General features: G+C 38.9%; 1 protein-coding gene and 1 long non-coding RNA gene across 4 annotated transcripts in view; both read left to right on the forward strand.

Moving 5' to 3' along the window:
• Window positions 1–25,767, forward strand: part of LARS2 (leucyl-tRNA synthetase 2, mitochondrial) — a 106,896-nt gene extending 81,129 nt beyond the window's left edge. For all 3 annotated transcript variants that reach the window (XM_037890242.2, XM_043540775.1, XM_037890243.2), the window contains 6 exons: window positions 185–367; window positions 5,987–6,156; window positions 6,722–6,799; window positions 8,849–8,960; window positions 20,264–20,391; window positions 24,502–25,767. In XM_037890242.2, the coding sequence (XP_037746170.1) occupies window positions 185–367; window positions 5,987–6,156; window positions 6,722–6,799; window positions 8,849–8,960; window positions 20,264–20,391; window positions 24,502–24,681 (851 nt within the window). In that variant the 3' untranslated portion in view covers window positions 24,682–25,767. The remainder of the gene's footprint in view (window positions 1–184; window positions 368–5,986; window positions 6,157–6,721; window positions 6,800–8,848; window positions 8,961–20,263; window positions 20,392–24,501) is intronic.
• On the forward strand, window positions 11,354–17,990 carry LOC119565378. Its single transcript, XR_005223978.2, has 2 exons — window positions 11,354–14,520; window positions 15,591–17,990. It is a non-coding gene; the product is annotated as an uncharacterized LOC119565378 (long non-coding RNA).
• Window positions 25,768–26,758: the final 991 nt, after the last annotated feature.

Consider the following 26,758-nt stretch of genomic DNA (forward strand, 5'->3'; position numbering starts at 1 on the left):
GTTACTTCAGTAAAGAGATGAAAGTAAAAAAGTTTTTTGTCTTACTCTCATAATTTGTTTTTTTTTCTTTCAGTTATATGACGCTATCAGAGAAGGGATTAGAAATAACCTAGTATTAAGTTCTGCTGTTTCAGATGTTTGTAGAACTAAATTAGTTATTATTGTATATGTTCTATATATTTAGGGACTGAACCAGTTCACATAAAAACCAAAGAGAAGCTGCAGGTTACATGGGAAAAAATGAGTAAATCCAAGCATAATGGGATAGATCCTGAGGAATTAGTAGAGCAGTATGGCATTGACACTATGCGACTGTACATTCTGTTTGCCGCCCCTCCAGAACAAGACATCTTGTGGGATGCAAAAAGTAAGTAAAGTTGTTTGGATTCTTTCCTCCTCTTGGTTTATTTCTGTTTGAAATACAGTTTGCTGTTTGGGATTTGGAGAATTGAATGTGAACAGCTGATGTAATAAGAAGATTACACTGGCTGTCTTTCTAAAACGGGACCTTTGTTGGGATAAAAGATACTTTTGTTAGTTATGTATGTATTTAACATTAATAATAGGAACATAGGTGGACCTCTGGTCTCATGCTGGGTCACATTCCTCTCTCTCAGAGTGACGAGTACCAGATGCTTCAGAGGACATTGCAGTCTTCCCTTGGTTAGTGGTTGGTTTAAGTCCTAAAGCATGAGGGTTTATATTACTTCTCAGAAATATTGTCCTACCTCATATAATTATAGATGTTCTCAATATCTATAGAAATGTCTAATCCTTTTCTGAATCCTGGTAAACTACTGGCTTCAATATTTGGTAGCAGTGAGTTCCACAAGTTAATCATGCCATGTTTTGAAAAAGTATTCCTTTTAATCATCCTTACATATGTTGCCTTCAGTTTCACTAATTGTTCCCTGTTCTTCTCTTATGGGAGCAAGTAAATAGGACCATCTGATTGACCTCTCTAGGAGTCATTAATTTCTGATAATGGGTTCTTCAGACTTTCACATATAATCAAAAATTAGATTAGGTCATTCTGTTCCAGGCTTCATATTGAAAAGACTGTTTTACATTGGGAAGATTTCTATAGAACTGAAGAATCTTTTCTATAAAGGGTGTTCCAACATGAGGCTACTGCATAGGCTCTGAGGCAATATTAAGGAAGATGTTCCTATGTTAAAAGAATTTTGATGTGGTTCTATAATTTCTTCAGTAGTAATGATAGCCTCTGCCTCAAGCTTTTTATCAGAGGCTAGAAATGATAAGTGTTTAGATGTATGCACTTGCTGTAGTGCCATATGAGAAAAATCTTAAGTTTTTGCTCCTTGATAGTCTACCCAAGAAGATATAGGAAGTAGTGCAGCAGAACTAGATAGGAAACTTTACATACATCTCTCTGAGACCTTGAATGGTCCCTTAGAATATGTGTTAACAGCTTATGCTAAACTATCTGTTCGACTTTGTATTTAGCTGTGACACTCTGAGTACCTTTCCTAGACCTGAGGAAGAGTTCTGTGTAGCTCAAAAGCTTGTGTCTCACCAGCAGAAGTTGGTCTAATAAAAGATATTACCTCACCCATTTTGTCTCTCTAATATCCTGGGGATAAGACACGGCTACACCACTGCATGCATACATCTCTGTAAGGATGTTGAAAGCAAGGATCTACAACAATATGGCCTCTTCGCTGCACACTAGAATATTAGTCTTAGGCAGAAAAAAGCCTGCAGAAATGTTCTATTATTATGAGGACATTCTGTACACTGTGGGAAATGGAAGCAGAGAGAAAAAACTAGGCAACCTTTTATCAGTCTTTTCCTTCTGTTTTAGCTTATTTGAATTATGATCTTTGTAGTTTATGAAAATAGTGATGCCACAGAACTAGGCTACATGTCCACTTTGTAAATTGAGAACTATTTTTAAGAAGCTAATTTTGCAAGACAGTGTTAATTAGGCTACAGACTTGTTTAGGAAGCACCTCTCTCCTTTCTTCCCTTACAAACCTCTTAAAAGCTAAGATCAGGTGTGTGTAAAAAAATACCTTCTGTTGTATTAATTTCTTTATAAACAGTAAGAGGGTGCACAGCCCCAGTCTCTGAATCTCTCTTCTTACCAGTGACTTAAAAAGCAGCTATTTTAAGATTAGGTCACTTCCTCCTTTTTAATATAGTCTCTCTTGTTTTCATGATGGGAGAATCCATTTGGAGCTTTAAGCTGCTTTCATTTATTGTAGACATTTATGCAACACAGCTTGTCAAACGGGTTCTGAATACCATTTGAAAGATGCTGATAAAGACACTTAGATTGTATGCTGTTGAGTTGCATAACTGATGAAACTAGGATAAATAATGGGTCCTACAAACATACAAAACATATACAAGTGTCTGTCTAGTTTCACCCCTTAAATATGACTTGCTTATGGGGCTCTGCCTTTTCTAAATGAACGTGCAGCCCCAATGCAGTCTTAATTTTAATTTCTGATTTCTGTTTGCCTTTCTTCATATTATTTGGTGTACACAGGAAAATGCATGCATTTTAAAGCAACTTTCTCGTCACGCAGGACTTCAATAAAACATCTAAATACATTGTTTTAAAAAATCAATGTTTTTAAATGATTTGTTCTACCTCTTCATTCTTTGTTTGATCAGCATCTTATAGTGCAGCCTGTACCTGTTCAGGCTAGTCTGTATCCTTACCTTTTTTATTCACTCTGTACCAAACTGTGATGCATGGGGTGGTGAGGAGGAGTAGCTCCCTTTGATGGACATCTAGCCAGTTAGCTGTAAAATCCCTCTTGGTCAGTTCTCTGCTTGCTGTAAAGGGTTAACAAGCCCACAGGTAAAAGAAAAGAAGTAGACACCTGACCAAAAGAGCCAATGGGAAGGTAGAACTTTTTAAAATTGGGAAAGAAACTTTCCTTTTGTCTGTTGTTCTCTGGGCGGCAGGGACGGAGCAGCAATGCTATAAGCAGGAATGCTGTGTAAGGCTTGAACCAGGTACGAAAAAGTATTTTCCATACCCAGAAGAAATAATTTGGATAGGGAATGTTTAGCTCGACGCTATCAGGTTCATTTCTTATTTTGGCTTGTGGATCTCCTCTGTGCTAACCTCAGATCTTTTGTTTGCTTGTAAGCTTTAAGCTGAACCCCCAAGAAAGCTATTTTGGGTGCTTGATTTTTGGAATTGCTCTTTTAAAATAAAGCAAAAGCCCAGATGTATTTTCTTTTTGTTTGTTTGTTTTTAAAATTTTTTACCTTTTTTAAGGACAGGATTGGATTTTTGGTGTCCTGAGAGGTTTGTGCATGTTGTTTGATTAGCTGGTAGCCACAGCTAATTTCCTTTGTTTTTTTTTTCTCAGCTCTTCCCCGGAGGAGGGTGAAAGGGCTTCAGGGTACCCCACAAGGAGGAATTCCCAAGTGCTCCTTCCTGGGTTCAAAGGGTTTGGGTTTTTTTGCATTTTGGTGGTGGCAGCGATTACCAAGCCAAGGTCAGAGAAAAGCTGTAACCTTGGGAGTGTAATACAAGCCTGGAGTGGCAAGTATTAATTTTTAAAATCCTTGCAGGCCCCCACTTCTGCACTCAGAGTGACAGAGTGGGTATTCAGCCTTGACATGGTGGTTCCATCCCTGCAGCCAAAGAACAACAGACAAAGGGAAAGTTTCTTTCCCAATTTTAAGAAGTTCTACCTTCTCATTCGCTCTTTTGGTCAGGTGCCCACTCCTTTTCTGTTACCTGTGGGCTTGTTAACGCTTTACAGGTAAAGCAAGCAGAGAACAGACCAAGAGGGATTTCACAGCTAACTGGCTGGCTGGGTGTCCATCAAAGGGAGCTACTTCTCCTCCCCTTCCCCCCCCCCCCATATATCACACAAACTAGCACATTTCTAACAAACTTTTGGGGGTGGGATTGATAACATTTTTTATGTTAGATTCCTATCACGATCCTTTCCTGAAAGCACAAGACTGAGGGTCAAAGGGTTCTATTCTCACCTCTCGTGGATTCTCTTGCCCTTGCTAACATTTAGTAATGCCTTACTCTGTGAGTAATCTTATTGAAATCAGGCTCTAAGTGAGTCATCCAATGTTACACGGAGCCTTTTTGCTGTTTCCCCTTCTTGAAAATGAGAATAATGAAACTTTATCCCCCTTTTGTAAGTGCTATGCAATCCTTGGATAAAAGGTGTTATTTTGCAAAGTACTGTGTCCAGTTTTGGGCCCCACACTACAAGAAGGATGTGGAAAAATTGGAAAACGTCCAGCGGAGGACAACAAAAATGATTAGGGGACTGGAACACATGACTTATGAGGAGAAGCTGAGGGAACTGGGATTGTTTAGTCTGAGGAAGAGAAGAATGAGGGGGGATTTGATAGTTGCTTTCAACTACCTGAAAGGGGGTTCCAAAGAGGATGGATCTAGACTGTTCTCAGTGGTAGCTGATGACAGAACAAGGAGTAATGGTCTCAAATTGCAGTGGGGGAGGTTTAGGTTGGATATTAGGAAAAACTTTTTCACTAGGAGGGTGATGAAACACTGGAATGCGTTACCTAGGGAGGTGGTGGAATCTCCTTCCTTAGATATTTTTAAGGTCAGGCTTGACAAAGCCCTGGCTGGGATGATTTAGTTGGGGATTGGTCCTGCTTTGAGCACGGGGTTGGACTAGATGACCTCCTGAGGTCCCTTCCAACCCTGATATTCTATGATTCTATGAAAGTATTATTACAGTTTGGTGGTGTTATTATACACACATTCTTTCATAAGTACTAGCACAGACATCTTATACAATGCTAGGAAAAAAGCATTTTGCCATTCAGACAAGTCTCTTGTCAAATGCAGAGAAGTATAAAGAAAGATAGAGTCACCTCTTGAGAGTGAATTTTTTGAGAGTCACCTCTTGTTGAGGGAATATTGGAGAAACAGTTAAAAAATTTTCTAAAAGAAAATGGGAAGGAAAGATAATGAAAACAGTTTAATAAGCCTTCTGTAAACACTGGCGAAAGCCTGTCTTCTCCTTACAGTAACAAAATAATGTACATTCGTCCTGAAGGAGCCACACTGGTAAACACAGCATTGGCTTATTTTTGGCAAGAAACTGCACAATATTATGTAATAACACTGGGTCAGATACTTGGCCTCATTAAAGCTGCTTTACACTTTTCCACTGAAGTAAAGCAGCCTTAAATCTATTGTAACCAGCCATTTGGGGATCACCTCAGGATGGGCAATCCCTAGGTGGTGTAGCAGCTCTTGTGCCACCCACTCATTCCCCGCCACTTTCCTCCTCCTTCCCTCCCCTCCTCTCAAGTATAGACGTGCCGCCTGAGCACTGTTGTACTCAAACCGTCCCCAGCTGGAGGAGAAGCCTTGGAGGCTGAGACAATTTAAGAGCCTGGACTGGTGACCCCAAGGATTAGGGAGGACATAAAGGTGGCTGATAGCCGCCCTTTGCAGTCCCTGCTCCCTAAACTGAGCTGGGTGCTAAATAGATGATCCCAAGTAATCTGGCCCTTTGTCTTTCATTACCATGACCGTCACTATATATTGATATGACAGTATCTATATATAATTTCTGTCATCACTATAGAACAAAGTTTAAAAGGAACATCTCCATTTAGGAGTTTGTCCCATCTTTCTTGCAGATGAAAGCATATAAAAAAAGACTGTTTTCCTGAGTAGTTGACAGGTCAGCTGAGGTTATTCTTACATTAGCTTGATAGTGGATTGTATTATACAGTTAGGATAATACATTGAAATGGTACTTAGAAAATATTCTTGATTTCCAGTAGGGTTGATTTGTCTTCATTAAAGCAACCTAACAATTTTTTAAATCTATTTTCAATTACACTGAGGTTTTTCTTGCAACATGTAATTTCCCCTTCAATGTTCAATAGTATGGAACTCTGTGGTACAATTTTCTTTGTTTCTTTTTGATGTGTTGTCTTCATTCATTATAACTCAAGTCTCCCTCTTTCTGAAATCTGTCATTAAACTCAGCTGATGCTGTCCCTGGTGTACGAAGATGGCAGTCACGCCTCTGGTCCCTAGCAACCAAACTTATAGAAGCCAGGACTTCCAGCATTGTGCCCAATCCTCAGCTGTTGAACGAGAAGGAGAAGGCTGAAGCCAAAAAGATCTGGGAGCAGAAGAACCTTGTGGTCTCTGAGGTTAAAAGGAAATCTTAACTATTTTGAAAATGACTAGATAGATTACTAGTGTTGTTATATGATGCACCAGCAGTGTGCCTGACTTCTTGTGTTATCAGATCAAAAAGTTTGTCTTCAGTTATTCCATCATAAACTATTTTAATTGGGAAATTTTCTCTGTGTAAGCCTGGGGAGAGTGGGAGTCCATAATCACAAGTGACTTCACTTACCTAAAACCACATGGGGCATGACTCTTCTGTAGGTAAGTGAGGTCTGGATAAGCAAGGTTCTTCATAATTTAATTTATCACAGGAATATCACCTCCGCATATTGCATATAGTGTGTGTGTGTATAATAAATATATTGTGATATTGTTTTGAGAGAAGGGTAATACTTAGTCCTGTCACAAGTGCAGGGGACTGGACTAGATGACCTCTTGAGGCCCCTTCCAGTTCTATGATTCTATGTGTATGCACATTGCAACTTGCGGCTGATTGTTAATGTTGTTTTTTTTCAAAAAAGCGAAATGCTCAGCATATGGAAATTGTAAGTAACTAATGAAAGTGAACATTTTTTGTATAACTAGGTAACAAGTTACTTCACAAAAGATTACTTGTTTAATGCTGCAATCTCTCGACTGATGGGCCTCACTAACGTACTCTCAGTAAGTATGACCTCATCTAAAAGAGCTTATGCAATAACCTCTTTTTCAATCTCTGGACATACAACTGTACATCCAAAATAGGAGCATCTCAGGGCCTTTGTGTATCTTATACCATATTATAAATATTTACTACCATTATTACAACTATTGCTTTTATGGCCCCATAAACTTGCATCGTACATCAATTAAAATGAAGTGCACACTAGTATCAGGTATACTATATATTGCCATGAATAGCTTAAAGAGGAATCTGACTAACATTAAAACTTTTTAACTAAGTGGGTTATTTAATTTTAATATCTTCCATTCCATTTGTGGACCTATGCAGAGATACATACACACATACATAGGAAGGATCCAAACCATCTGATTGTTTCATCATTTACATCTGTGTCCAGTAATTTCAAAGGATGCCCCTTTGAGTTCTACATTCAGTTTTGTTTTAAATTAGAAGTTAGTCTTTTAAAAGAAATTAGTTACTATAATCATTCCAATAAATAAAAAAGAAATATTGTTACTACTGGCAGGCAAAATCACAAATCCCTTTTATTCCTCTGAGATTACTTTCACCACTAGAGTTTTTGATGTTAAGAGAGCCTGGAAATTCTCTTATTTTATAAAATAACTTTAATTTGGCACTCCTAATTTGGACCATCATACTGCAGATCAGCCAAGTGGTGATAGGTCAGATATAATAACTGTTGCCTTTATTATTGTGCTGTACTTGACTGAGGAATTAATTCTGTTTAATTTTACAGTGACCTAATTTAGAAGTCAAATTAAACATTGATATTTTTCATCTTTGATTGCAATTATTTGTAATTAGATTTTAACTTGTGATTCTAAGCCAGTTGTTGGTTAAATTACAACTCAACAAATCCCCATACGACATATGCAAATACTGTATTGAAATAGCAAAAATCCTAGAGACTACATAGTTCATGGGATTGAAAATGTGAGGTTTTTTCTCCATATCTGAGATTCATATCACTTCAGACAAACATCCAAATACTTGAACACTACTCTAAATTCTATGGTCAAGAAATAAGGGTGGGTATCTTTCAAGCACAAGTTTCCTTGTAACATTTCAGTACTTCCTCTTTCAATCCCAGCTGAAACCAGGAAGTGTGGATATGTGTGAAAATTAAAATTTGAGGAAAAAACCAAGTACTAAATTTAGGCAAGCCTCAGACAAAGATGAAGAATTGAATATACATAGAAACTGAACTATCCTCATCATTGGAGATGGTTCCTCCAGCTCAGAGTGGAAGCATGCTGGCAGGGCAGAATAGGGGAAAGCTTGCACAGCTTCCACCTGTGTTCTACCTTTTCTAGAGATAAATGAAAAACAGGGGAATTCAGTTTCATATGCTGTGGTCTGACACCTTTCACAAGAACTTTATAAAGAACTATTACAAAAACAACAAAGACTTGAACCACAAAAGATTTTCCTATGTTTTTCACTCCCACATTTTTTTTTAGATCTCTTTAACTCTATACCAGCTTTATCTAGACCAGGCCAGGATCCTATACTGATGAGCCCTATCTCAGTTACATTGGTTACATGCCATGCTTACATTGCTGGTCTGGCTTAATAGTGTGACAGGTTTTTTTGAGATGAATTGTGAACTTATTGGACACCGCACTTCGGGAGGTGGGTGGGAAAACACATTCCAGTACCCCCATCCTGCAACGGCTTCCATATGGTCAGACCCCCTACACCCACAGGGTCCAGTCACACTGATCCTTTTCCGGGTGCAAGTTTGTAGCCATTTCATAAGAGTGCTGGTGCCTGAGCTCTGTGTAAGGGTCCTCTGTGTGTGCGCAGCTCTTTCCAGTGGTGCACTCTGGGAGCAAGAATTTGGAATGGTTTCCATTTTCATCCTCCATACCTTTTTTAAGCTTCTGATTCATTGTAAAATGGGACTTTTTCTGGACTTAGGCATTGATTTATGTTTTTATTATTTCATTCTCTCCATTACAAACTGCCTTTTTATTGGAACATTTATACTTACAATTCCTGTTTCTTTTTCTTCCCCTTTTCCATAGCAAGCCTCTCAACCTCTCATTCTCCACAGTGCAGAATTTGAAGATGCTTTGGCTACTCTTTGTATTATGGTTGCACCTATGGCCCCGCACATAGCCTCAGAGCTATGGAAAGGTATTTGCATAAAATGCTTTTTATTACCTTGCAGAAAAGATAAGGTTGGGGAAATAATTTCCAAGGACGTTACATAATAATAACTGTAGATAAGTTTGCAAGAAGCAGCTTAAAAACAATGCACCTCCTAGGCACTTAATAGCCTGCAGATCAAGACCTCAGTCAGTCACCATAACTGCCAAACACACAACTTTCCCACCCCAGGGAGTCAGGTTAAGTAATGTCCTCATGCCTGTCATTCCCCCTCATCCATATAATTCCTACACTAACCTGAGTCTTACAGATCGATCACTCTGCACCTTTCTGCTTTCATGATTTATATCTATGGTCACATTGTAGTTTTTGTAGGGGGTGATGTGATGGGTGAGGAAAAGGTTACGTTTCTTTGGGTGAGAGGAAAAAGGACCTGCCACACTCAGAAGGGCTTGTACAGGCTGTCATGGAGGAAAAGGCTGATAGCTGGGCCTGGGGGAGGAAACAGATCTTTTAAAAGAAGGGTTTGTACCATAGGAGTGGTCCCTACTCCCTGTGATGAGTTTGGGCTAAGAGGGCCCCTGTCTATGGGGCTATGTGCCAAGCAGCATGGAGGGTTGTGGATTCATAGTACTACTATTGTAACATACCCTGGACAACTAGGGACACGTTGATGTGAGTTAATTCCTTTAGGGGACTTGAGATAAAACCTTGCTTAAGACTTACCTCGGCTGAACCCCTACGTTGGCCAAACCTTTACAACCCTGCTAGGGTTGCCATCAGTAGGGTGAGGGATGTACATACCAAAATTCAGAAGTCAGCAGCAATCATGTCAATGATTTGTTGATAGAAATGCCAAGATATATGTGAGAAAATGGGAATATATTCCCTTTTGAAGTTGGCCATGATGGACTGTGTTACTTTGGGCATAGCATTTTATGAAGCAACATTCAGAAGCAAAGATCTTCATGCTGTAGTTGTTTGACTCAGCAGAGCTACTACAGTAGAGCCTCAAGAGTTAAGAACAGCTCGGGAATGGAGGTTGTTCATAACTCAGAAATGTTCGTAACTCTGAACAAAATGTTATGGTGGTTCTTTCAAAAGTTTACAACTGCACATTGACTTAAAACAGTTTTGAAACTTTGCTATGCAGAAGAAAAATGCTGCTTTTAACCATCTTAATTTAAATGAAACAAGCACAGAAATAATTTCCTTACCTTGTCAAATCTTTTTTTAAAACTCTGTCCTTATAGTTTTAGTAGTGTACATTTAACACAGTACTGTACTGTATTTGCTTTTTTCTTTTTCTTTTTTTTTTTTTTTTGGTCTCTGCTGCTGCCTGATTACGTACTTCCGGTTCCAAATGAGGTGTGTGATTGGTCAATCTGTAACTCTGGTGTTCATAACTCTGAGGTGCTACTGTAAATAGCTTATTTTTCAGAGCCACATATAGCATTGTAATACTAACTGCCAGAGAAAAGGATTCTTGAGGAGAAATATTAATTTTAGTTGATGATTTACAGGTAATAGATACTGAACTATTTGTTTATGTGGAAGTTTTCTCTTGCCTGTAAACCATCAACCAAATTTCATTTTTCTCTTTGCACAGAAATTACTATAATTGCCACAATCCGATCTTCCAACTGTTTGGAGTTTTTATTATATGTGCATACAGTGCCTAGCGTAATGAGGGCAGGAACACTAACTGAGGCCTCTAGGCACTGCTGAAATACAAATAATATTAATGAATAGAGAATTATGAAATACGTTTGGTAAAATGACAAAAACTGCCAACATGTCTTGGCTCAGATCTCTCTCTGATCAAACATAGGACCTGAGCCTGCAAAATACGGAGTGCCCTCAGTTCTCATTTAAAGTCATTAGGAGTTGTGGATGCTCAGCATTTTTCAGGATCTGGCCTATATATGATATGAGAATACAGAGCAAGAACACTAATTAATGGACTTGTGGTCTCTTCTCTTGCTACATATATTTGAGGTTGCAGTTGTGTTGTCCAGAGACTCCACCTCATGCACAAATGAAGTTAGCCTACAACTACACAGAGAGTTTGTTTAGATTGCTAAACTCAGAAGCGTATGGACTGAACATGAGAAGCTTTCTGTATCATCCTGATCATCATTACACTCTATAGTTAAGCTATTTTATCACAAGAGAGATCAAGTGTGTGTTACTATTGTCTGCTTTATATAGTATATAAATTGTGTTACTTGGAGAGGATCCAACATTTGTCGTTACTCAATCAAGACATCTATGAAAAGTATCCATCTAGAGCCAAGTTATTCAACAACAGGGAAGCAGGTTAATGTTCTCAAACATATGAGTCTGCATTCCTGATCTTCTAAACCTTAGTCATCAGCAATTTAGGCATGTTCTTCAATCCCATTGTATACGAGGTAGGGGAGTTAAATTCTTGGATTATTTCAAGAACTGTAGCTTTAAGATTTTAAATATAATCACACTGTGTCACTTGTATATCAGCATAATTTGTAAAGTTATAAGTTATTTGTGTTGACTGTATCTTTTACCTGATATCTGTATACCTTATCATTACAGTTATAATCATACCTACTGGAAAAGAAGTGTTTAATAAGATTTTGGATTTGACAGTTAAACCAATCTTTTCACTGTTTTTAAAAAGATAGAAAACATTAATATTAAGATTTTTAAATCCTCCACTTAATCTCTGTCTGTGCTTCAGTTCTCCATCTGCAAAATAGGGGTAATTCTCTCTGTGCCTTGGTTTCACATCTATAAAATAGGGATGATAGTATTTCCTTTCTCCACTCTTTGTCTCCTGTATTTTGCTTGTATTCTCTTCAAGGCATGGTCTGTGTCTCTTACTTTGTGTTTGTACAGTTCCTACCATAGTTGAGCCCCAATCTTAGTTGGAGGTGCTATCGTAATACAAATAATAATAAAGTTATATATTTGCTATCTAAATTTTGGCCCTAAAATATCTGATACAGTCCCTTTAATTTACTTTTTGTTCCTTTCAGTAATGAATTTAAGAAAAAATTTTTTTCTAAAGATAGACAAGTCTTAATAATTAAATAGATATTTTTCCTGTTGGCTAAGAACAACATTGAACAGGAAAACAGATTCTTCTGTTTACACTGCATCTTGTTACACTCCTTTATTTGAACTATCCTTGAGAAGAAAGGATTTTGTTAATAGTATTTTGTAACTGGGGAGTGTTTATTGGGTAATATACCTACCATTTAATGCATTACAGCCTTTAAAAATGGGAGAGAGCACAGTTGGGGTGTTTTGCATAGTACTTTGCAGTGTAAATAAGCCGCCTTCTAGGCTGTATTACATTTTAGTAGTATAATCTCATTAATCTTTTAAGCTGCTTCTCATCACTGACTGTGGGTAAGCTTGGCAAAATCCTTTTTTAATATATAATTTCAACAGATATTGAATACTTTTAAGCTTTTTTTTTCTATTTTTATGTATTTAAATGTTCACAGTTGCAGGAAGTTATGGGGGTCAGACAATAATTATTTAATGACCGTTGACATTAAGATTCAAAACATTAAAGCCTTATAAAGTTATAACTTTATTGTCAATATCAGACTTCAAAATATACAAAGAAAATATCTTTATATCAATAATCCTCTAATAATTTCTCTAGCAGCATTTTTCTCTCTTTTGTATTTCAGTAGCACCAAGACTCCCCAATCAGGGCCCCATTGTGCGTGACACCGTATACACACATCATGAAAAGACAGTCCGTGCCCCCAAATCTCTTACAATCTAAGTACATGACAACAGGAAAAAACAACAAATCGGCAGGGAGAGCGCAAGCTAACGTGGAAACAGTTGTGAATAGTGTGATGAGACATCAACTGCCTAGCTATTATCAAGGGTTTTTTAGGCATCACCTCAAAGATGATTTATAATTTAGCTTTTAGTCCACCACCTTCCGGTTCTTATGGTCCAATGACAAAGCACTCAAAATCAGCACTCTGGGTTTGATGCCACAGGATCCTTTTGGTGTAATATTTAACCTTGTATTGTAACCCTTCTTTTTTATAGATTATAATGCACAAGAAAGGAACATTTTTTGTAAAATAGAATCAAAACCCAATAATTTCTGCACTTCAGTGACTGAAAACTGCTTCATTGTTGGTTTATATGTGACCATTTTGTTTATATATTTCAAGCAGAACTTTGGATAAGCAGAGAAATCTACTTAGGCCTGAGCAGTACATTTTCCAGTTTGAGTATAGGGAAAGGCTGTTTGAATGCTGTCTGATAAATGTATTACCTTTCAGCAGTTGAACAATAATAACTGAGTAGTTATTGTACTTCGATATTTTTGTATCTTACTTTTTTGGGAAGTGGCCCTTTCTCCAGCTTAGGGCAGGAACTGTTTCCAGTGTCTTTGTGTCAGCTTAATTCTGTTACACAGTATACACTACGCTATAGTTTAACCAAAAAAACCCCCAAACCAACAACAATTAATGTAGCCCCTCAGTGTGGGAAGAGTTCATCAGGCTGACATACATTTTGGCAGCCTGTGAACACTAACAGGATGAGGAAATCTATTTCCTTCCTGAAACCTTGTATCTGAGGAGTATACGTGCACCACTGCTAAATTTGAGACTCTTTTTGTGTGTTTGTGCTTACCCGGTATTTTCTCATCCAGGCAAGGATGTGGAGCTGCTTGTTTTTAGAAGTTTCATTTGTGCTAGACCTACTTCTGTCATGAAATGGTGAAAGTGCCATGTGATATGTGTTAAACAAGCATGGTCACTTCATCAGTTTTTCATGATTTATTGAAATTGAGCATAATTACTGGTATGTATGATGTGATAATTGTCTTGGCAACAAATTGAGTCATTACAATCGTCTCATTCCTGAAATCCTGATTCAGTTTTCACTCAGTCCTTGCTCAGGGAACACCTCCACTGGCTGCTGACAGAGTTTTACCTGAAGAATAAGGGCTAAGTAAAAATTACGTTAAAGTTTCTAAAAGGACTGGTAATTTTGCTTTGTCCTTGCACAAACCACATACTTACCATTGATATATTTGGTCTTCATCATCTGATCTATGCTCCTTTTAGAGCTTTCTCACCAGATTTTGACCCTTTATAAATGCCCTAGAAGAGTCTCACAGAAGTACAGGACACAGTTCCATCCCACGCAGAGAGAATGGAGTGGAGTTGTCGTGCTAGAGCAGAGGATTCCTGAGTCATTTATCCTGTGCAGGAAAGAATGACTCAGGATGGCCTAGGACAATGCACCTTACAAGCTAGGTCAATAATAGTAACTGTGCAAAGCTAGTTTAGGTGCAGTGTGTGAAATGTTCTTTGTTTAGCAGTGCACTTGTATTTTCATGGCTCACAAAACCCGAAGGCCTTTGAGTGCATTTTCAAAGTCCCCACAAAAATCTAAAAGCAGAAGTCCCAATAAGCAACATGGCCAAATATCAAAAGAATCCTGATCCAGTATAAAAATCCCTTGCCACCAGTTTCTTGTCAGACCAAGAATAATAAATCTGTATGAACTGAGAAGGAAAAAACATGGTCAGCCTTGTTCAGAGGGATGCAGTTGGAGTAAGGTGGGTAGAAAGCTGGCTAGATTGTCGGGCTCAACGGGTAGTGATCAATGGCTCCATGTCTAGTTGGCAGCCGGTGTCAAGTGGAGTGCCCCAGGGGTCGGTCCTGGGGCCGGTTTTGTTCAATATCTTCATTAATGATCTGGAGGATGGTGTGGATTGCACTCTCAGCAAATTTGCGGATGATACTAAACTGGGAGGAGTGGTAGATACGCTGGAGGGGAGGGATAGGATACAGAAGGACCTAGACAAATTGGAGGATTGGGCCAAAAGAAATCTGATGAGGTTCAATAAGGATAAGTGCAGGGTCCTGCACTTAGGATGGAAGAATCCAATGCACCGCTACAGACTAGGGACCGAATGGCTAGGCAGCAGTTCTGCGGAAAAGGACCTAGGGGTGACAGTAGACAAGAAGCTGGATATGAGTCAGCAGTGTGCCCTTGTTGCCAAGAAGGCCAATGGCATTTTGGGATGTATAAGTAGGGGCATAGCGAGCAGATCGAGGGACGTGATCGTTCCCCTCTATTCGACACTGGTGAGGCCTCATCTGGAGTACTGTGTCCAGTTTTGGGCCCCACACTACAAGAAGGATGTGGATAAATTGGAAAGAGTCCAGCGAAGGGCAACAAAAATGATTAGGGGTCTAGAGCACATGACTTATGAGGAGAGGCTGAGGGAGCTGGGATTGTTTAGTCTGCAGAAGAGAAGAATGAGGGGGGATTTGATAGCTGCTTTCAACTACCTGAAAGGGGGTTCCAAAGAGGATGGCTCTAGACTGTTCTCAATGGTAGCAGATGACAGAACGAGGAGTAATGGTCTCAAGTTGCAATGGGGGAGGTTTAGATTGGATATTAGGAAAAACTTTTTCACTAAGAGGGTGGTGAAACACTGGAATGCGTTACCTAGGGAGGTGGTAGAATCTCCTTCCTTAGAGGTTTTTAAGGTCAGGCTTGACAAAGCCCTGGCTGGGATGATTTAACTGGGACTTGGTCCTGCTTTGAGCAGGGGGTTGGACTAGATGACCTTCTGGGGTCCCTTCCAACCCTGATATTCTATGATTCTATGATTCTAAGCTAAATGGGAGAACATTCCAAAACTCTGGCTCTAGTTTCTAGGCCTGCATCCCATAAAGTTGTTTGGTGTTCATGGGTTCCTGCTGTGAGACATACAAAATGATCCCCGATGGAATTGTATTCAGCTAAGTGTAAGTTTAGCCTTGGAATACCCACTTGTGTGGTACTAGTAACATTTCACAGCTTTGCTCCTAGCTGTTTGGAAACAACTATGGTAGTATTGACTTAATTGCTCTGCTGTTGCAAAGCATAGCACATGTGTTCTGCAGACATGTACCTCCTGTACTGCCAAATGTGCATCCTGAGATTCCTCTGGTTTGATTTTATTTAATGGGAAGGTCCATTTAAAATCCCAGTACAGAAATATACCAAGAGCAAAGTAGAGTGATGACAATACACTTGGAATTGATTGCAGAGGCAAATAGGATAATAATAAAACATGAAAATCTGCTAAATATTGTAAATGGCTGTACAGAGCTGCTTGAGAATGCTTCACTTGTCTGTGTGAGGGTATTTTTACTCAATGCAGATTCTCATTGTTTTGTCTCTGCCAAACCCAGAGATTGCTAAAATAACCCTTGAATAATAAATACTTGCATCACATTTATATATGATCACTCTGCGCTGCCCCTTTGTAATATTTCCATATCTCTGCCTAAAACCCCTTGCCTTAAACTCTGGTCACATCCACTTCAAATCCCTCTACTGGCTTCCTCTCACCTCCCTTGTCACATTCAGTCACCCCTCTTCCTTGCCTTCACAGCGCTACCATCTGCCTACCTGTCTGTGCAAACTTCTTTTGACTCCTCCCTCTCCCCCATCCCACACTACATGCCTCGTTGCCCTCTTTGCCCTTATGTATACTAGAAACATTTGTACTCATATTCCAGCACCAGTGCAGCTGTAGCACTGCTGGAAAAGTACAGGTACCATTTTTTCTAGCGTAGTTGCATCCATTGTTTCATTCTACCATGCTTGTCTCTATGCCTTCTTTCATGTGTCCTTTAAGCTTGGGTCCACCATGCTAATGTGATCTGTGAGCTGCCTTGCTTCCCCCTCCCTTTTTAGCCCTTCCTCAAAACAAATTTTCCATGTGGGCAATAATCTTTATATTTCTACACCAAAACCAGTATTTTATGGGAAGTAATATTCTTATTAAATTCTCATGACTCTTACACTACTAATCAAAGCATTCACATGATCTTGCTGCTTTAAACCATGTCCTCCCCTCCCCATAAACCACTCTTTCACACTCAACAGTGTTTGTTTCTGCCTTTTACAATGTTGTGTTTTAACTTGAACCCTGTTCCTGTAATTAGAGCTGCAGGGCTGGACCCTTGTGCCTCCATGGCTCTGTATGAGGTAAGAGTGCATACCACCCAGGCGGATCCAGAGGCAGGATCAGGGCGTTGGGCATCCCTTAGGCAGGGATGTTGCCTTTTACCAGCCTATAAAGATCTATGCACATTTATGGCCCTACATAAATAATTACGAAATAGAAGGACATTTGGGATTTAGGAACTTCTCCTGCAGTAGACTGCATAGCCAACAGAACAAGACAGGCTGTGAAAATATAAGCAAATTACATGTTTCTTTGTAATGTGTATTTCATCAGGTAACTTCTCCACCTATGAGAACCCAATATAAGCAAGACCAAAGATAAGTGTTAAAATTAATAATTTCAAAAGATAAGTCTGGTAGAAATGCCAAATGATTGGTTCAAATAATATTTTTTAATATAGTACAGCAGAATGAGTTATTTCAAAAGGAGGCTGGATAGCTGTCTGTCTTGGGCGGTTTAGACACAACAAATCCTGCATCATGGCAGGGGGTTACACTAGATGACCCTTGCGGTCCCTCCTAACCCTATGATTTTGTATTTCTATTTTTGATGGCTAGTTTTTAAAAATGTACAAGCAATTCCAGATTGTGACGATGAAAGCTCCATTCTTATTTGTTTTGTTCTGAAATTATATAACAAATTATGATTCTTGCATTTTCTGTGTTCTGGAGCTTACAGAATGTGAGTTAAGACAGGAAACCAACCAGGCAAGGTAAGTGAAACCTTCATTTTGGTTTCCTGTCTAACTGCATTTTCTGAAACCAGCCCTGTTGATTTTTTTCACATTTTTTTAAAATATAGACGAGCTCAATCTTTCTAACTGGTGACATATCTTGTAGTGAAAGGATCTATTAAAAAAGTGACACTTTTTTTGCGATGTTAATATTCTGTATCTGCTGAAGAATCTTTTCCTTTTTGCTTATTTTATGAGGACTGACAGCCTCCACAGGGTTTATGGGTGACCCAGTTTCTGCCTCTTTAGGTCTTGTCTCAGATCTTTAGAAGGTGTTTTTGCAATAGTATGAAGAAGCCATTTAAACAGGAAAATAAGGAGTGGCCTGGCCTGTATGCATGTTTTTCTGCAAAGCAAGTGATCATTTGGAAAGAAGTGAGCTCATCTCTACATGCAAAAGCCAAAAAGAGATGAATCTGTAGCAGCTATTTTCTTTAAGGTCAATGAGAAAATGAATCATCACCATGAAGATTTCTACTGTTTGATTTCTTTAGTTTTGCTTTCTTGGTTTCAGTACTCCTGTTACAGAAAAATCCATTCTTATTTTGCCCCCAGTAAAGTATTTACTTAACAAGATTGGAGCCTCCATTGTCACACTTAGGAAATGCTTGCATGTTCTTGCTTGCGATCAGAAATAACTCCCACCAATCCACGCACCTCCTGAGTCATTAAGGAAATAGCTAGAGTATTTGTGTCACTTAGAGAAATGGTTTGTCTGCAACATTTTTCTGATAGACTTTAATTTTGGGAGAGTTAAACTCCCACTCTCCCTTCATTTGCTCTTATTCAGTACATTTGCCTTACCTAATCACTATGATAAATGTATTCGTTATGCATGGAATACCATGGATTCTGTCTTTGTCTCTGTGAAGTTTTTTTTTAATTGCTTCATAAAGCTGATTCTGAACAAATCTCATGGGGCAATGCATCTTAAGACTATTGTTTTTCCTTACTCTATTGTTTGAGTCACTGAAGAGACATACATGTCTTTGACCTCTTTTTCACCTTGAGTTTGTAACTGTATGTTGACAAGATATGCGCATTTTCAACTACACATCTGATCAGTTGCTATGGATTTGCAATTCTGACTGGAATTTTAGTTTAAGAAAACATTTAGAATTTTGTTATCTCATTGAAATACATGATGTATTTTTAATCTGAAAATTCCTTGATTTTATAAGAAACATAAATAATTACAATGGCAACTGGAAGCATCAGTTTCATGTTCAAATATTTTTGTAGATGTTCAAGTTCACTGAAATCGGTGTTTTTATGTCATCCTGCAACAGGAGTAAACTAAATCATTGTATTTCCATATTAAAGTGTTCATTCCATGCAAGAGTGATTTCAGTACTGTTTCCTTCTATCTACTGATGACTTACACTGAAGAGCTGGAATTGGTTGCCTTGTATTTTGTGAGAGAGTGAAGTCTATCTGATAAAAAGGGAAGCATTTGTAGAAAGTTAACCTGTAGCAGTAGACAAAATAAAAATGTAACACATTTCAGAGAGTGTGAAAGAGTGCAATAATGTTTATACTTAAATTCTGTAGAGACTTTCATTTGAGAGTCTCAAAACACTTTACAGAAATCTTTACATAGCCTTGCAAATAATGGTATACAACATTTTACAGATTGGGAAACAGAGCCACAGTGGGGGTTAGTGATTTAAATGTGAAGAGTATCGTATTGAATATGGTGTGAGATTGAGATTAAGCAATGATTTAAACAAAAGCTAGTTGCAGTTGTGAAGAGTGCAGAGAATTGACTGGCTATAAATAGGGCTCTACCAAATTCACGGTCCATTATGGTCAATTTCACAGCCACAGGATTTGAAAATTTGTAGATTTCACATTTTCAGATGTTTAAATCTGAAATTTCACGTTGTTGTAACCTTGGGGGTCCTGACCCAAAAGGGGATAGTGCAGGGGTCACAAACCTGTTGTGGGAGGGTCACGGTATTGCCACCCTCACTTCTGTGCTGCCTGCAGAGCTGGATTCTGAAAGCAGCAACCACAGAGCTTCCTGAAGGTGCAGGAGGTTCCCAGAGGTGGAGGTGGATCTAATCTTCCCCCGAGAGCGGCTGTGCAAGGGATGGCCAGAGCTAGGAGCCCCCTGGCCCAGGCACTCATAGCAGCAGGGAGAGATCGGATTTCACATGGAAGGGCTTATTCATGGTCTTTGATGCATTTTTCATGGCCGTGAAATTGGTAGGGCCCTAGCTATAAGATTAAAGATTAAAGTTTGTTGTATGTAACAATGTAGTATCAATTTAAATTAAAACAGAGTAAGTTTTGGCCATCTATATCTGTGCCTTATGACAAAGTAGCAAAAGTTTTGGAGCTCTAACCATAATCTGAAAAGCATTCACATTTGAATCCCTGTATATTATATAAGAAAATCCCCTTCAAAGCTCTGAATGCTATGTATCTTTCTGTTTATAATATGCTGTATGCTAAACTAAACCATATTATTTCCTCCCAGTTGACTTGCTTTAGACAAGATTTAAATTAAGCAGTCTTTTGACATATTTATGAAACTCAAAAGATTTAATGTTCGAGTTAAAGTACGATCAGCAGTTTATCAATTTTATGTTGTAGGTTTGGCACATGTGCAGAATAAACTTTGTACGTATCATAAGTGGGATGATGATGTGCTGCATCAATCCTGGCCCAAAGTGGACCCAGAATACCTCCAGCAACCAGATATCATAGAGATGTCTGTCCTGGTAAGAGTTTACAAGCTGAGTTTCAGCAGTGGTCAATGAATGCATTATTAGCTGCTAGTTTTGTTCTTGAGGACTACAGTTGAGGTTTTACATTGCTGATTGACTCAATGCTAGGTTAGAAAGAATGAAAGCTAAAGTTAGAATTGTGCTGGTTAATTTGGAAGACTGCTCGAATGAATAAATGAAGTGGTCTTGCAAGAGAAACCAAGAATAAAAAAGTATGAAGATACCTGTATGATTGTGGATACTACTACTCTAAGAGGTTTGGCTTATGCACAGTTGAGGACAGGGACGTCAGAGCAAAGCTGAGTAAGTCTCAAGCAAAAACTATGAACATATCAGCTAAGGGGCCCCTACATATTTTTAATCTATTAATCCATTGATGATGATGTATCTATATAAAAAGTGTATATTTATAGGCAAAACTGGCTACTCTGCCTATTGTTAAGGTTACCTAACATTTACCATTGTAAGACCCTGTTTTGAGTTGCTTGTAACGTAGCCAAACTTTGTCTGGGCTAAAATTTTCCATGTTTGGTCTCTACCTCAGGCTGACATTCTTTGCAGATCTCAGCAAAACATGATTAACTGTTTCCAGGAATGAGGAAATAAAGTAGTTCTCCCAGTGTTAAATTTTTTTCTAGTTGTGCTTTGCAGACTTATAGCACCTTCATGTTTTGCAGCAAGCACTTGGAATTTGGTAAGGAAGTAGTCCTAGGGTCAGAGAGAGAAATGCCTTTTGCTGTCCCCAGGAAAATCCATCCAGCGTTGTCCAAGTTACAAGCCTCTGGAAATTCCCATTTGCACACGATCAATATAGCTTGCTACTAAAATCTCTGGAACCTCCTGACTGCACTCAGCATGCTCCCAGACCCAACAAAGCTTTAACTCCAGATTGGGGGATAGCAGCAGCAACTGTCTCTTTAGCCTTTAGGGGAACAGTTGCAGAGCTTGGACCCTGGAGAGAGGGGGATGCCATGAGTCCCAGGCTTAGCTCTTCTGGTGCCTGTGTAACTATAATTAGAGCCGTTTGTCCACATGCATTACGATAACTGTTAATTATATAGTCACAGACTATTTGATCTACAGGACCCCTGCCTCACTCAGTGCACGAAAGAGAGCATCCTTTTACATGATACACACACACACACACACACACACACACACACACACACACACACACACACACACACACACACACACACACACACACACACACACGTTCTATATGTAAAGATGTTCTCTTGTGTTTCTGTCCATCATGTGCACTGAAGGAGCCAGGACCTTTAAAATAAATAGTATGTGATCAGGTAATCAAAGATTTTATTTGGGTGTGTGTATGTAAAATAGAAAAATATTATGAAAGTGACATTAAGGTTCTACAACTGTTTTCACAAAAAAGTCAGGAAATGCACAGGTGAAAATTCTAACAAGGTCACATGGCACATTGTTCGTATTTTATGATATAAATTTTGCAACATGAACAATAATTTGTTCCACTACACATTTAACCTGAACAACAGAATGAGAAAGTACTAGCTATATTTACAGTGCAGCTGAGTTAATGTTACTGTTGGAATCTTTAACTTCTGTAAAATGCCTGTCTGTTGTTAACTATACAGACTTACACTGGTATTAATTTTGGGGATGGATTAAAAATCCTTGTTTATTTTCAAAAAAGGAGGAGGAGGAAAATTGCCAGAGCAGTGGTAGCATGTGAGTGGTCATAAATATGCTTAAGTCCTCACCTCATTTGGGTGAACAGGATGCATGAGTTTCCCAGTTTTTGCCATTATAGTTTAGCTGTGGACAGTTTTATTATCATTTTGCATTGTGACAACTGTATCTTCACATTGAAAAAGACAATGAAGACTTTGGTTATAGTCTTCCTCATGCAAATTGTTCTGTTAACAGACTGAGACCAAAATCTCTTATCCTTGCCTGAGTCCCTGGTTGATCCAGATGGGCAGAATGTGATATATGGTGCCTTTGGTTCTGCTAAAATCCTTAGCAAGTGCTTAGAAGAATCTTTTCAGTTGCTTATGGTTTCTCATTTTGTTCTCCAAGCAAAGGAAAGTCCCTAATGCCAAGTGGGCAAAAACTTCAGACTACAGTTTTTGCTGTAGTCCTATTTTTTAAAAAAAAGTAATTAAAATTGTTTACAATGGCAAAAGTATGGCTTTTTCATTCATCTGTAACTCAAAAACAATCAAAAGGACTTTGCTGAAAATTACAAAAAATATAAACAAATACACACCTCACCTTCAAGATCAGTGCAAAGTACTGGATTTAGGATGTAAAAATCGAATGCACAACTATAAAATGGGGAATAACTGGCTAGGTGATGGTACTGCTGAAAAGGATCTGGGGGTGATAGTGGATCACAAATTGAATATGAGTCAACGATGATGCAGTTGTGAAAAAGGCTAATATCATTCTGGATGTATTAAGAGGAGTGATGTATCTAAGACACAGCAGGTAACTGTCCTGCTGTACTTGGCACTGGTGAGACCCTCAGCTGGAGTACTGCTTCCAATTCTGGGCACCATACTTTAAGAAAGATGTGGATAAATTGGAGAGAGTCCAAAGGAGAGCAACAAAGATGCTAAACGGTTTAGAAAATCTGACCTATGAGGAAAAGTTTAAAAAAAAAAAACTGGCCATGTTTGGTTTAGAAAAGAAGCCTAAGCAGGGGGGACCTGGGGGACCATTACAACTTTTGTTTCCCTTTCTCATTCTGTTGTTTATGCTAGCCAGCAAAATGCCAGGCTGTTCTTTGTTTTCGAGCACGTTGCATGGTGAGTCTTTTTGTCAATGGTCAGCATTATTGAACCCTCTATATTCCATTTAAAAACGAATGGTGGTGTAAAAAATTCCCAGAGTGGGCCCAGTAACATGTGCCCTCAGCCTAACCTGAATTCCCGTCTTTTAGAGAGATGGAATAGTCTGTGTGCCTGAAGCAGCACACATTGATTTAATATCTCTTATGTTAAAGCCTTCTCTGAGCTAAGGGAAGTAGGTGAATTAGAAAACAGAGAGCAGTTCCTTTTAAGAGCCGGGCAAAAAGAAATAGTAGCTTCTGTCCAAACTCCATGGAAAATGTTACTTTTTGATCCAAAGGGCAAAGATCTGCATCACCTAAGTGGCCTTCCACATTCCTACTGGGAAGTAATTTGGTTAAACTGAATAAAAATATCTAATAACCTTACTTGATATAATTTAGGATTGAGGTTGATTTCATTAATTATATTAAGATGTTACATACAAATCTGACAGCTTTTGTGGTCATGAATCTCTTGGTTTTAAATTGGGAGGAGAAGTTCAGGAGGGATGTCCGCTCTCCTTCCTTTTATCTGTTTTATTGGCTGAAATGATCTGCAGTGTTGAAAGGGTGAAAGGCATCCCCGGAGGTGCCTTTTATAATTTTAAATAAATCTCTAGGTAGATGTTATTCTGCAGTAGTGTGCGATTTTTCTCTGCTGCTAGGGAGCCAGTACGCAAGTTGTTTTGTAAAGCAACCAAACAAATGAAAGCATTACCTTCGTAGGGGATGTGTTCCTAGCAGTTGCTGTTAGCTTTATGGATAATCGTCTTGTTAATAAACGGATGTCATTTTTTAAAAATAGTTTGTGAATAATCTCTTTCGGAGGTATCTCCTCTGTCACAAGTTTTATTTTAAAATAATGTTGTGGTTTAATCTCTGTGGTTTATCATTCAAGTACTTAAAAAGAGTCTAAAGCAAACTGTCAAAAATTTCCATCTGCCAAACAGTTAGATTTGCTGTCTCCTTGTTCGGCTTATGCAAGTCTCAAACATTTAATATATCAGAGTTGTATATTCTGCTGACACTAGAAGCCTTCGAAAAGGAGAACTTCACATTGCCATTCTTTCAAGTTTCCTTGAGCATAAACTGTGAATCAGAGTTTTCTCTTTCTATATGGTACCTAGGGGGTTATTTGTTTTTTCTTTCTAGTCAATAAAGAAAGAGAGAAGGTTTGATATCATTGTTTCCTACAAGTGTAACTGGGTGGATTGGAGTGTAGATATGAAGTCCTTTGGATCAATTTAGTAACTTCAGTCCTTTCTTGCTGTCATGTCTCTGTTTTCCAGATCAATAACAAAGCTTGTGGCAAAGTTAGTATGCCTCGCCAAGTAGCCCGGAACGCTGAGGAAGTCCATGAACTAATTCTTCAAAGCGAGCTGGGAATCAAACACCTCCAGGGACGTCCTATCAAAAAGGCCTTTCTGTCTCCAAGAACTGCCCTCATCAACTTCCTAGTGCAAGAATAGTGGGAATATGTGTCGTCTAAGGCTGCTAGCCTGTGAGTGGCTGATGGAATGTCAAAATGAAGCCCATTGAAAATACCAATTATGCTTATTTAGATCTATTTCACAATGGAGAAAAAGGAAAAATATTTATTGGCTAAAACTGTATTGCTGCTGATCCTTGTCAAGTCAATCTTCATTTAAACATAGAGAAAAGCCAAGGTATTGGGGTTTCCTGTTTGGTCAATGAAGGAAGCTACTTCACCATATGGTCAGGCTGAGCTAGGATGCTACAGGAGGCAGCAGTGTAAGGAAGAGCGGGCAAAAGAAAAAGATATTTGGGAAAAATATCTGAAACTACAGTTAAGAGGGCATTAGAGATGGGCCCAACCTACAATGTCTGCATCAGTATTCAAGTGTCCTAAAGTTCATGGGTATCTGGGTCAATCTCTAGAATGTATCTTACTAGGAAATTGACTTTGTTTCTATCAGTGTTTTTGGAAAATGTGATTGAAGAGCCAAACTACTGTAGTGAGTACTTGCTCCACAACACGTTCAAAAAACCATAATATGTCTCCAGTCATCTCTGCTTCCTAGATAGAGATCACATTTGGGTTCACTAATATGAAATCAGTTAGCACTGGATTGTGGTTAGGGTAGTGTAGGCCAGTGGTTCTCAACCAGGGGTTTGAGGCCCCCCAGAGGGCTCCGGACAGGTTTCAGGGGGTTCGCCAAGCAGGGCCAGTGTTAGACTCACTGGGCCCAGGGCAGAAAGCGGAAGTCCCACCGCATGGGGCTGAAGCTCGGGGCCCTGAGCCCTGCCACCGGGAGCTGAAGCCAAAGCCAGAGCAACTTAGCTTTGGGGGGGCCCCTGTGGCATGGGACCCCAGGCAATTGCACTGCTTGCTACCACCTAATGCTGGCCCTTGCTTTGATAAGCAGAAAACAAGTGGCATTTTTATAGCATGTTTTGGGGGGCTTCAAAAATAAAAAGGTTGAGAACCCCTAATGAAGGCCATCAGGGTGGATGTTTCCTTATGCAGCTCTGACAGTGCACTTCCGACATGTTTGACAGACAAATTAAGAATATAAAAAAATACTTTTCATACACTCTGGTTTAATCTGTGTCCTTTTTGCTTGCTATATTGTTTCCATCACCTTACATTTATCTTATTCAGATTTTACAAACTACAGAAAGTTTCTTCTGAATAGAATAGAATAGAATGTGCTATCTGTAGAAAACAAATCTCAGAGCACGTCAGATGCATTGTACAAAATAATTACTTAGATACTAGTAATGCAGGGCTGGTGAAGGCAAACATAGCATCCTTTCTTGGTTCAAGGTGAGCTCTCACATGAGGACCCAAATGGCAACTCTTGTTTTACTGTGGATTTCATTATGTGCAAATAAACAATTGTGTTCCTAAGGGAATCTGAAGTCAATGAGATTGTTTAATAAAATACAGAGTAATTCTCATGCATCAGTGCAGCCATTTTTTTGGTACGTCACTGTTATATGCACAAGGAAATGTTTACACTGTTTAACAAAAGGAAGAGAGGGAATTTGAATCCTCAAGTCTGCACTGCAGTCATTTGGAATGGTTTTCTTAAAAAAGAAAATTACAGGGTTTACTGTGTGATGACCTTTGTTCTTTACAGGCAGTGAATGAAGTGGCCTTTTAAACCAGCCACGCAGGGGGCATCTTTGCAGCTAGGAAGCCAGCCAAAAAAATCAGCTAGCCATCTAAAAAGGTCTGTTAACCCTGGAGCCAACTCATCAACCAGACAGTCTGTCTCCTAAATTGAAAAGAAACCAGAAAAATCATCCTGTTTAATAGTCATAAACAAGTTCATTATCTAGTCAGTCACGCAAGTGGCTAGAACCAGATAGATCCAGTTAGAATCCCACACTAGTTCCAATCTTAACCGATCTCAACCTTAGCAAATAGGATTTGGGTCTCTGATTTTTAATTCCAGAAACTAACTCTTCTAGTTCCCAGCTGCTTGCCCTGTTCACTGGGCCATACTGATGAATGCTTTCTCTTTCAACAGTCCTTTTCAACAGTGAAACACCAAGGGAATATGGCACAGTTGGCATATT

This window comes from Chelonia mydas, chromosome 2, assembly GCF_015237465.2.
Source record: "Chelonia mydas isolate rCheMyd1 chromosome 2, rCheMyd1.pri.v2, whole genome shotgun sequence".
In the NCBI taxonomy this organism is placed as follows: Eukaryota; Metazoa; Chordata; order Testudines; family Cheloniidae; genus Chelonia; species Chelonia mydas.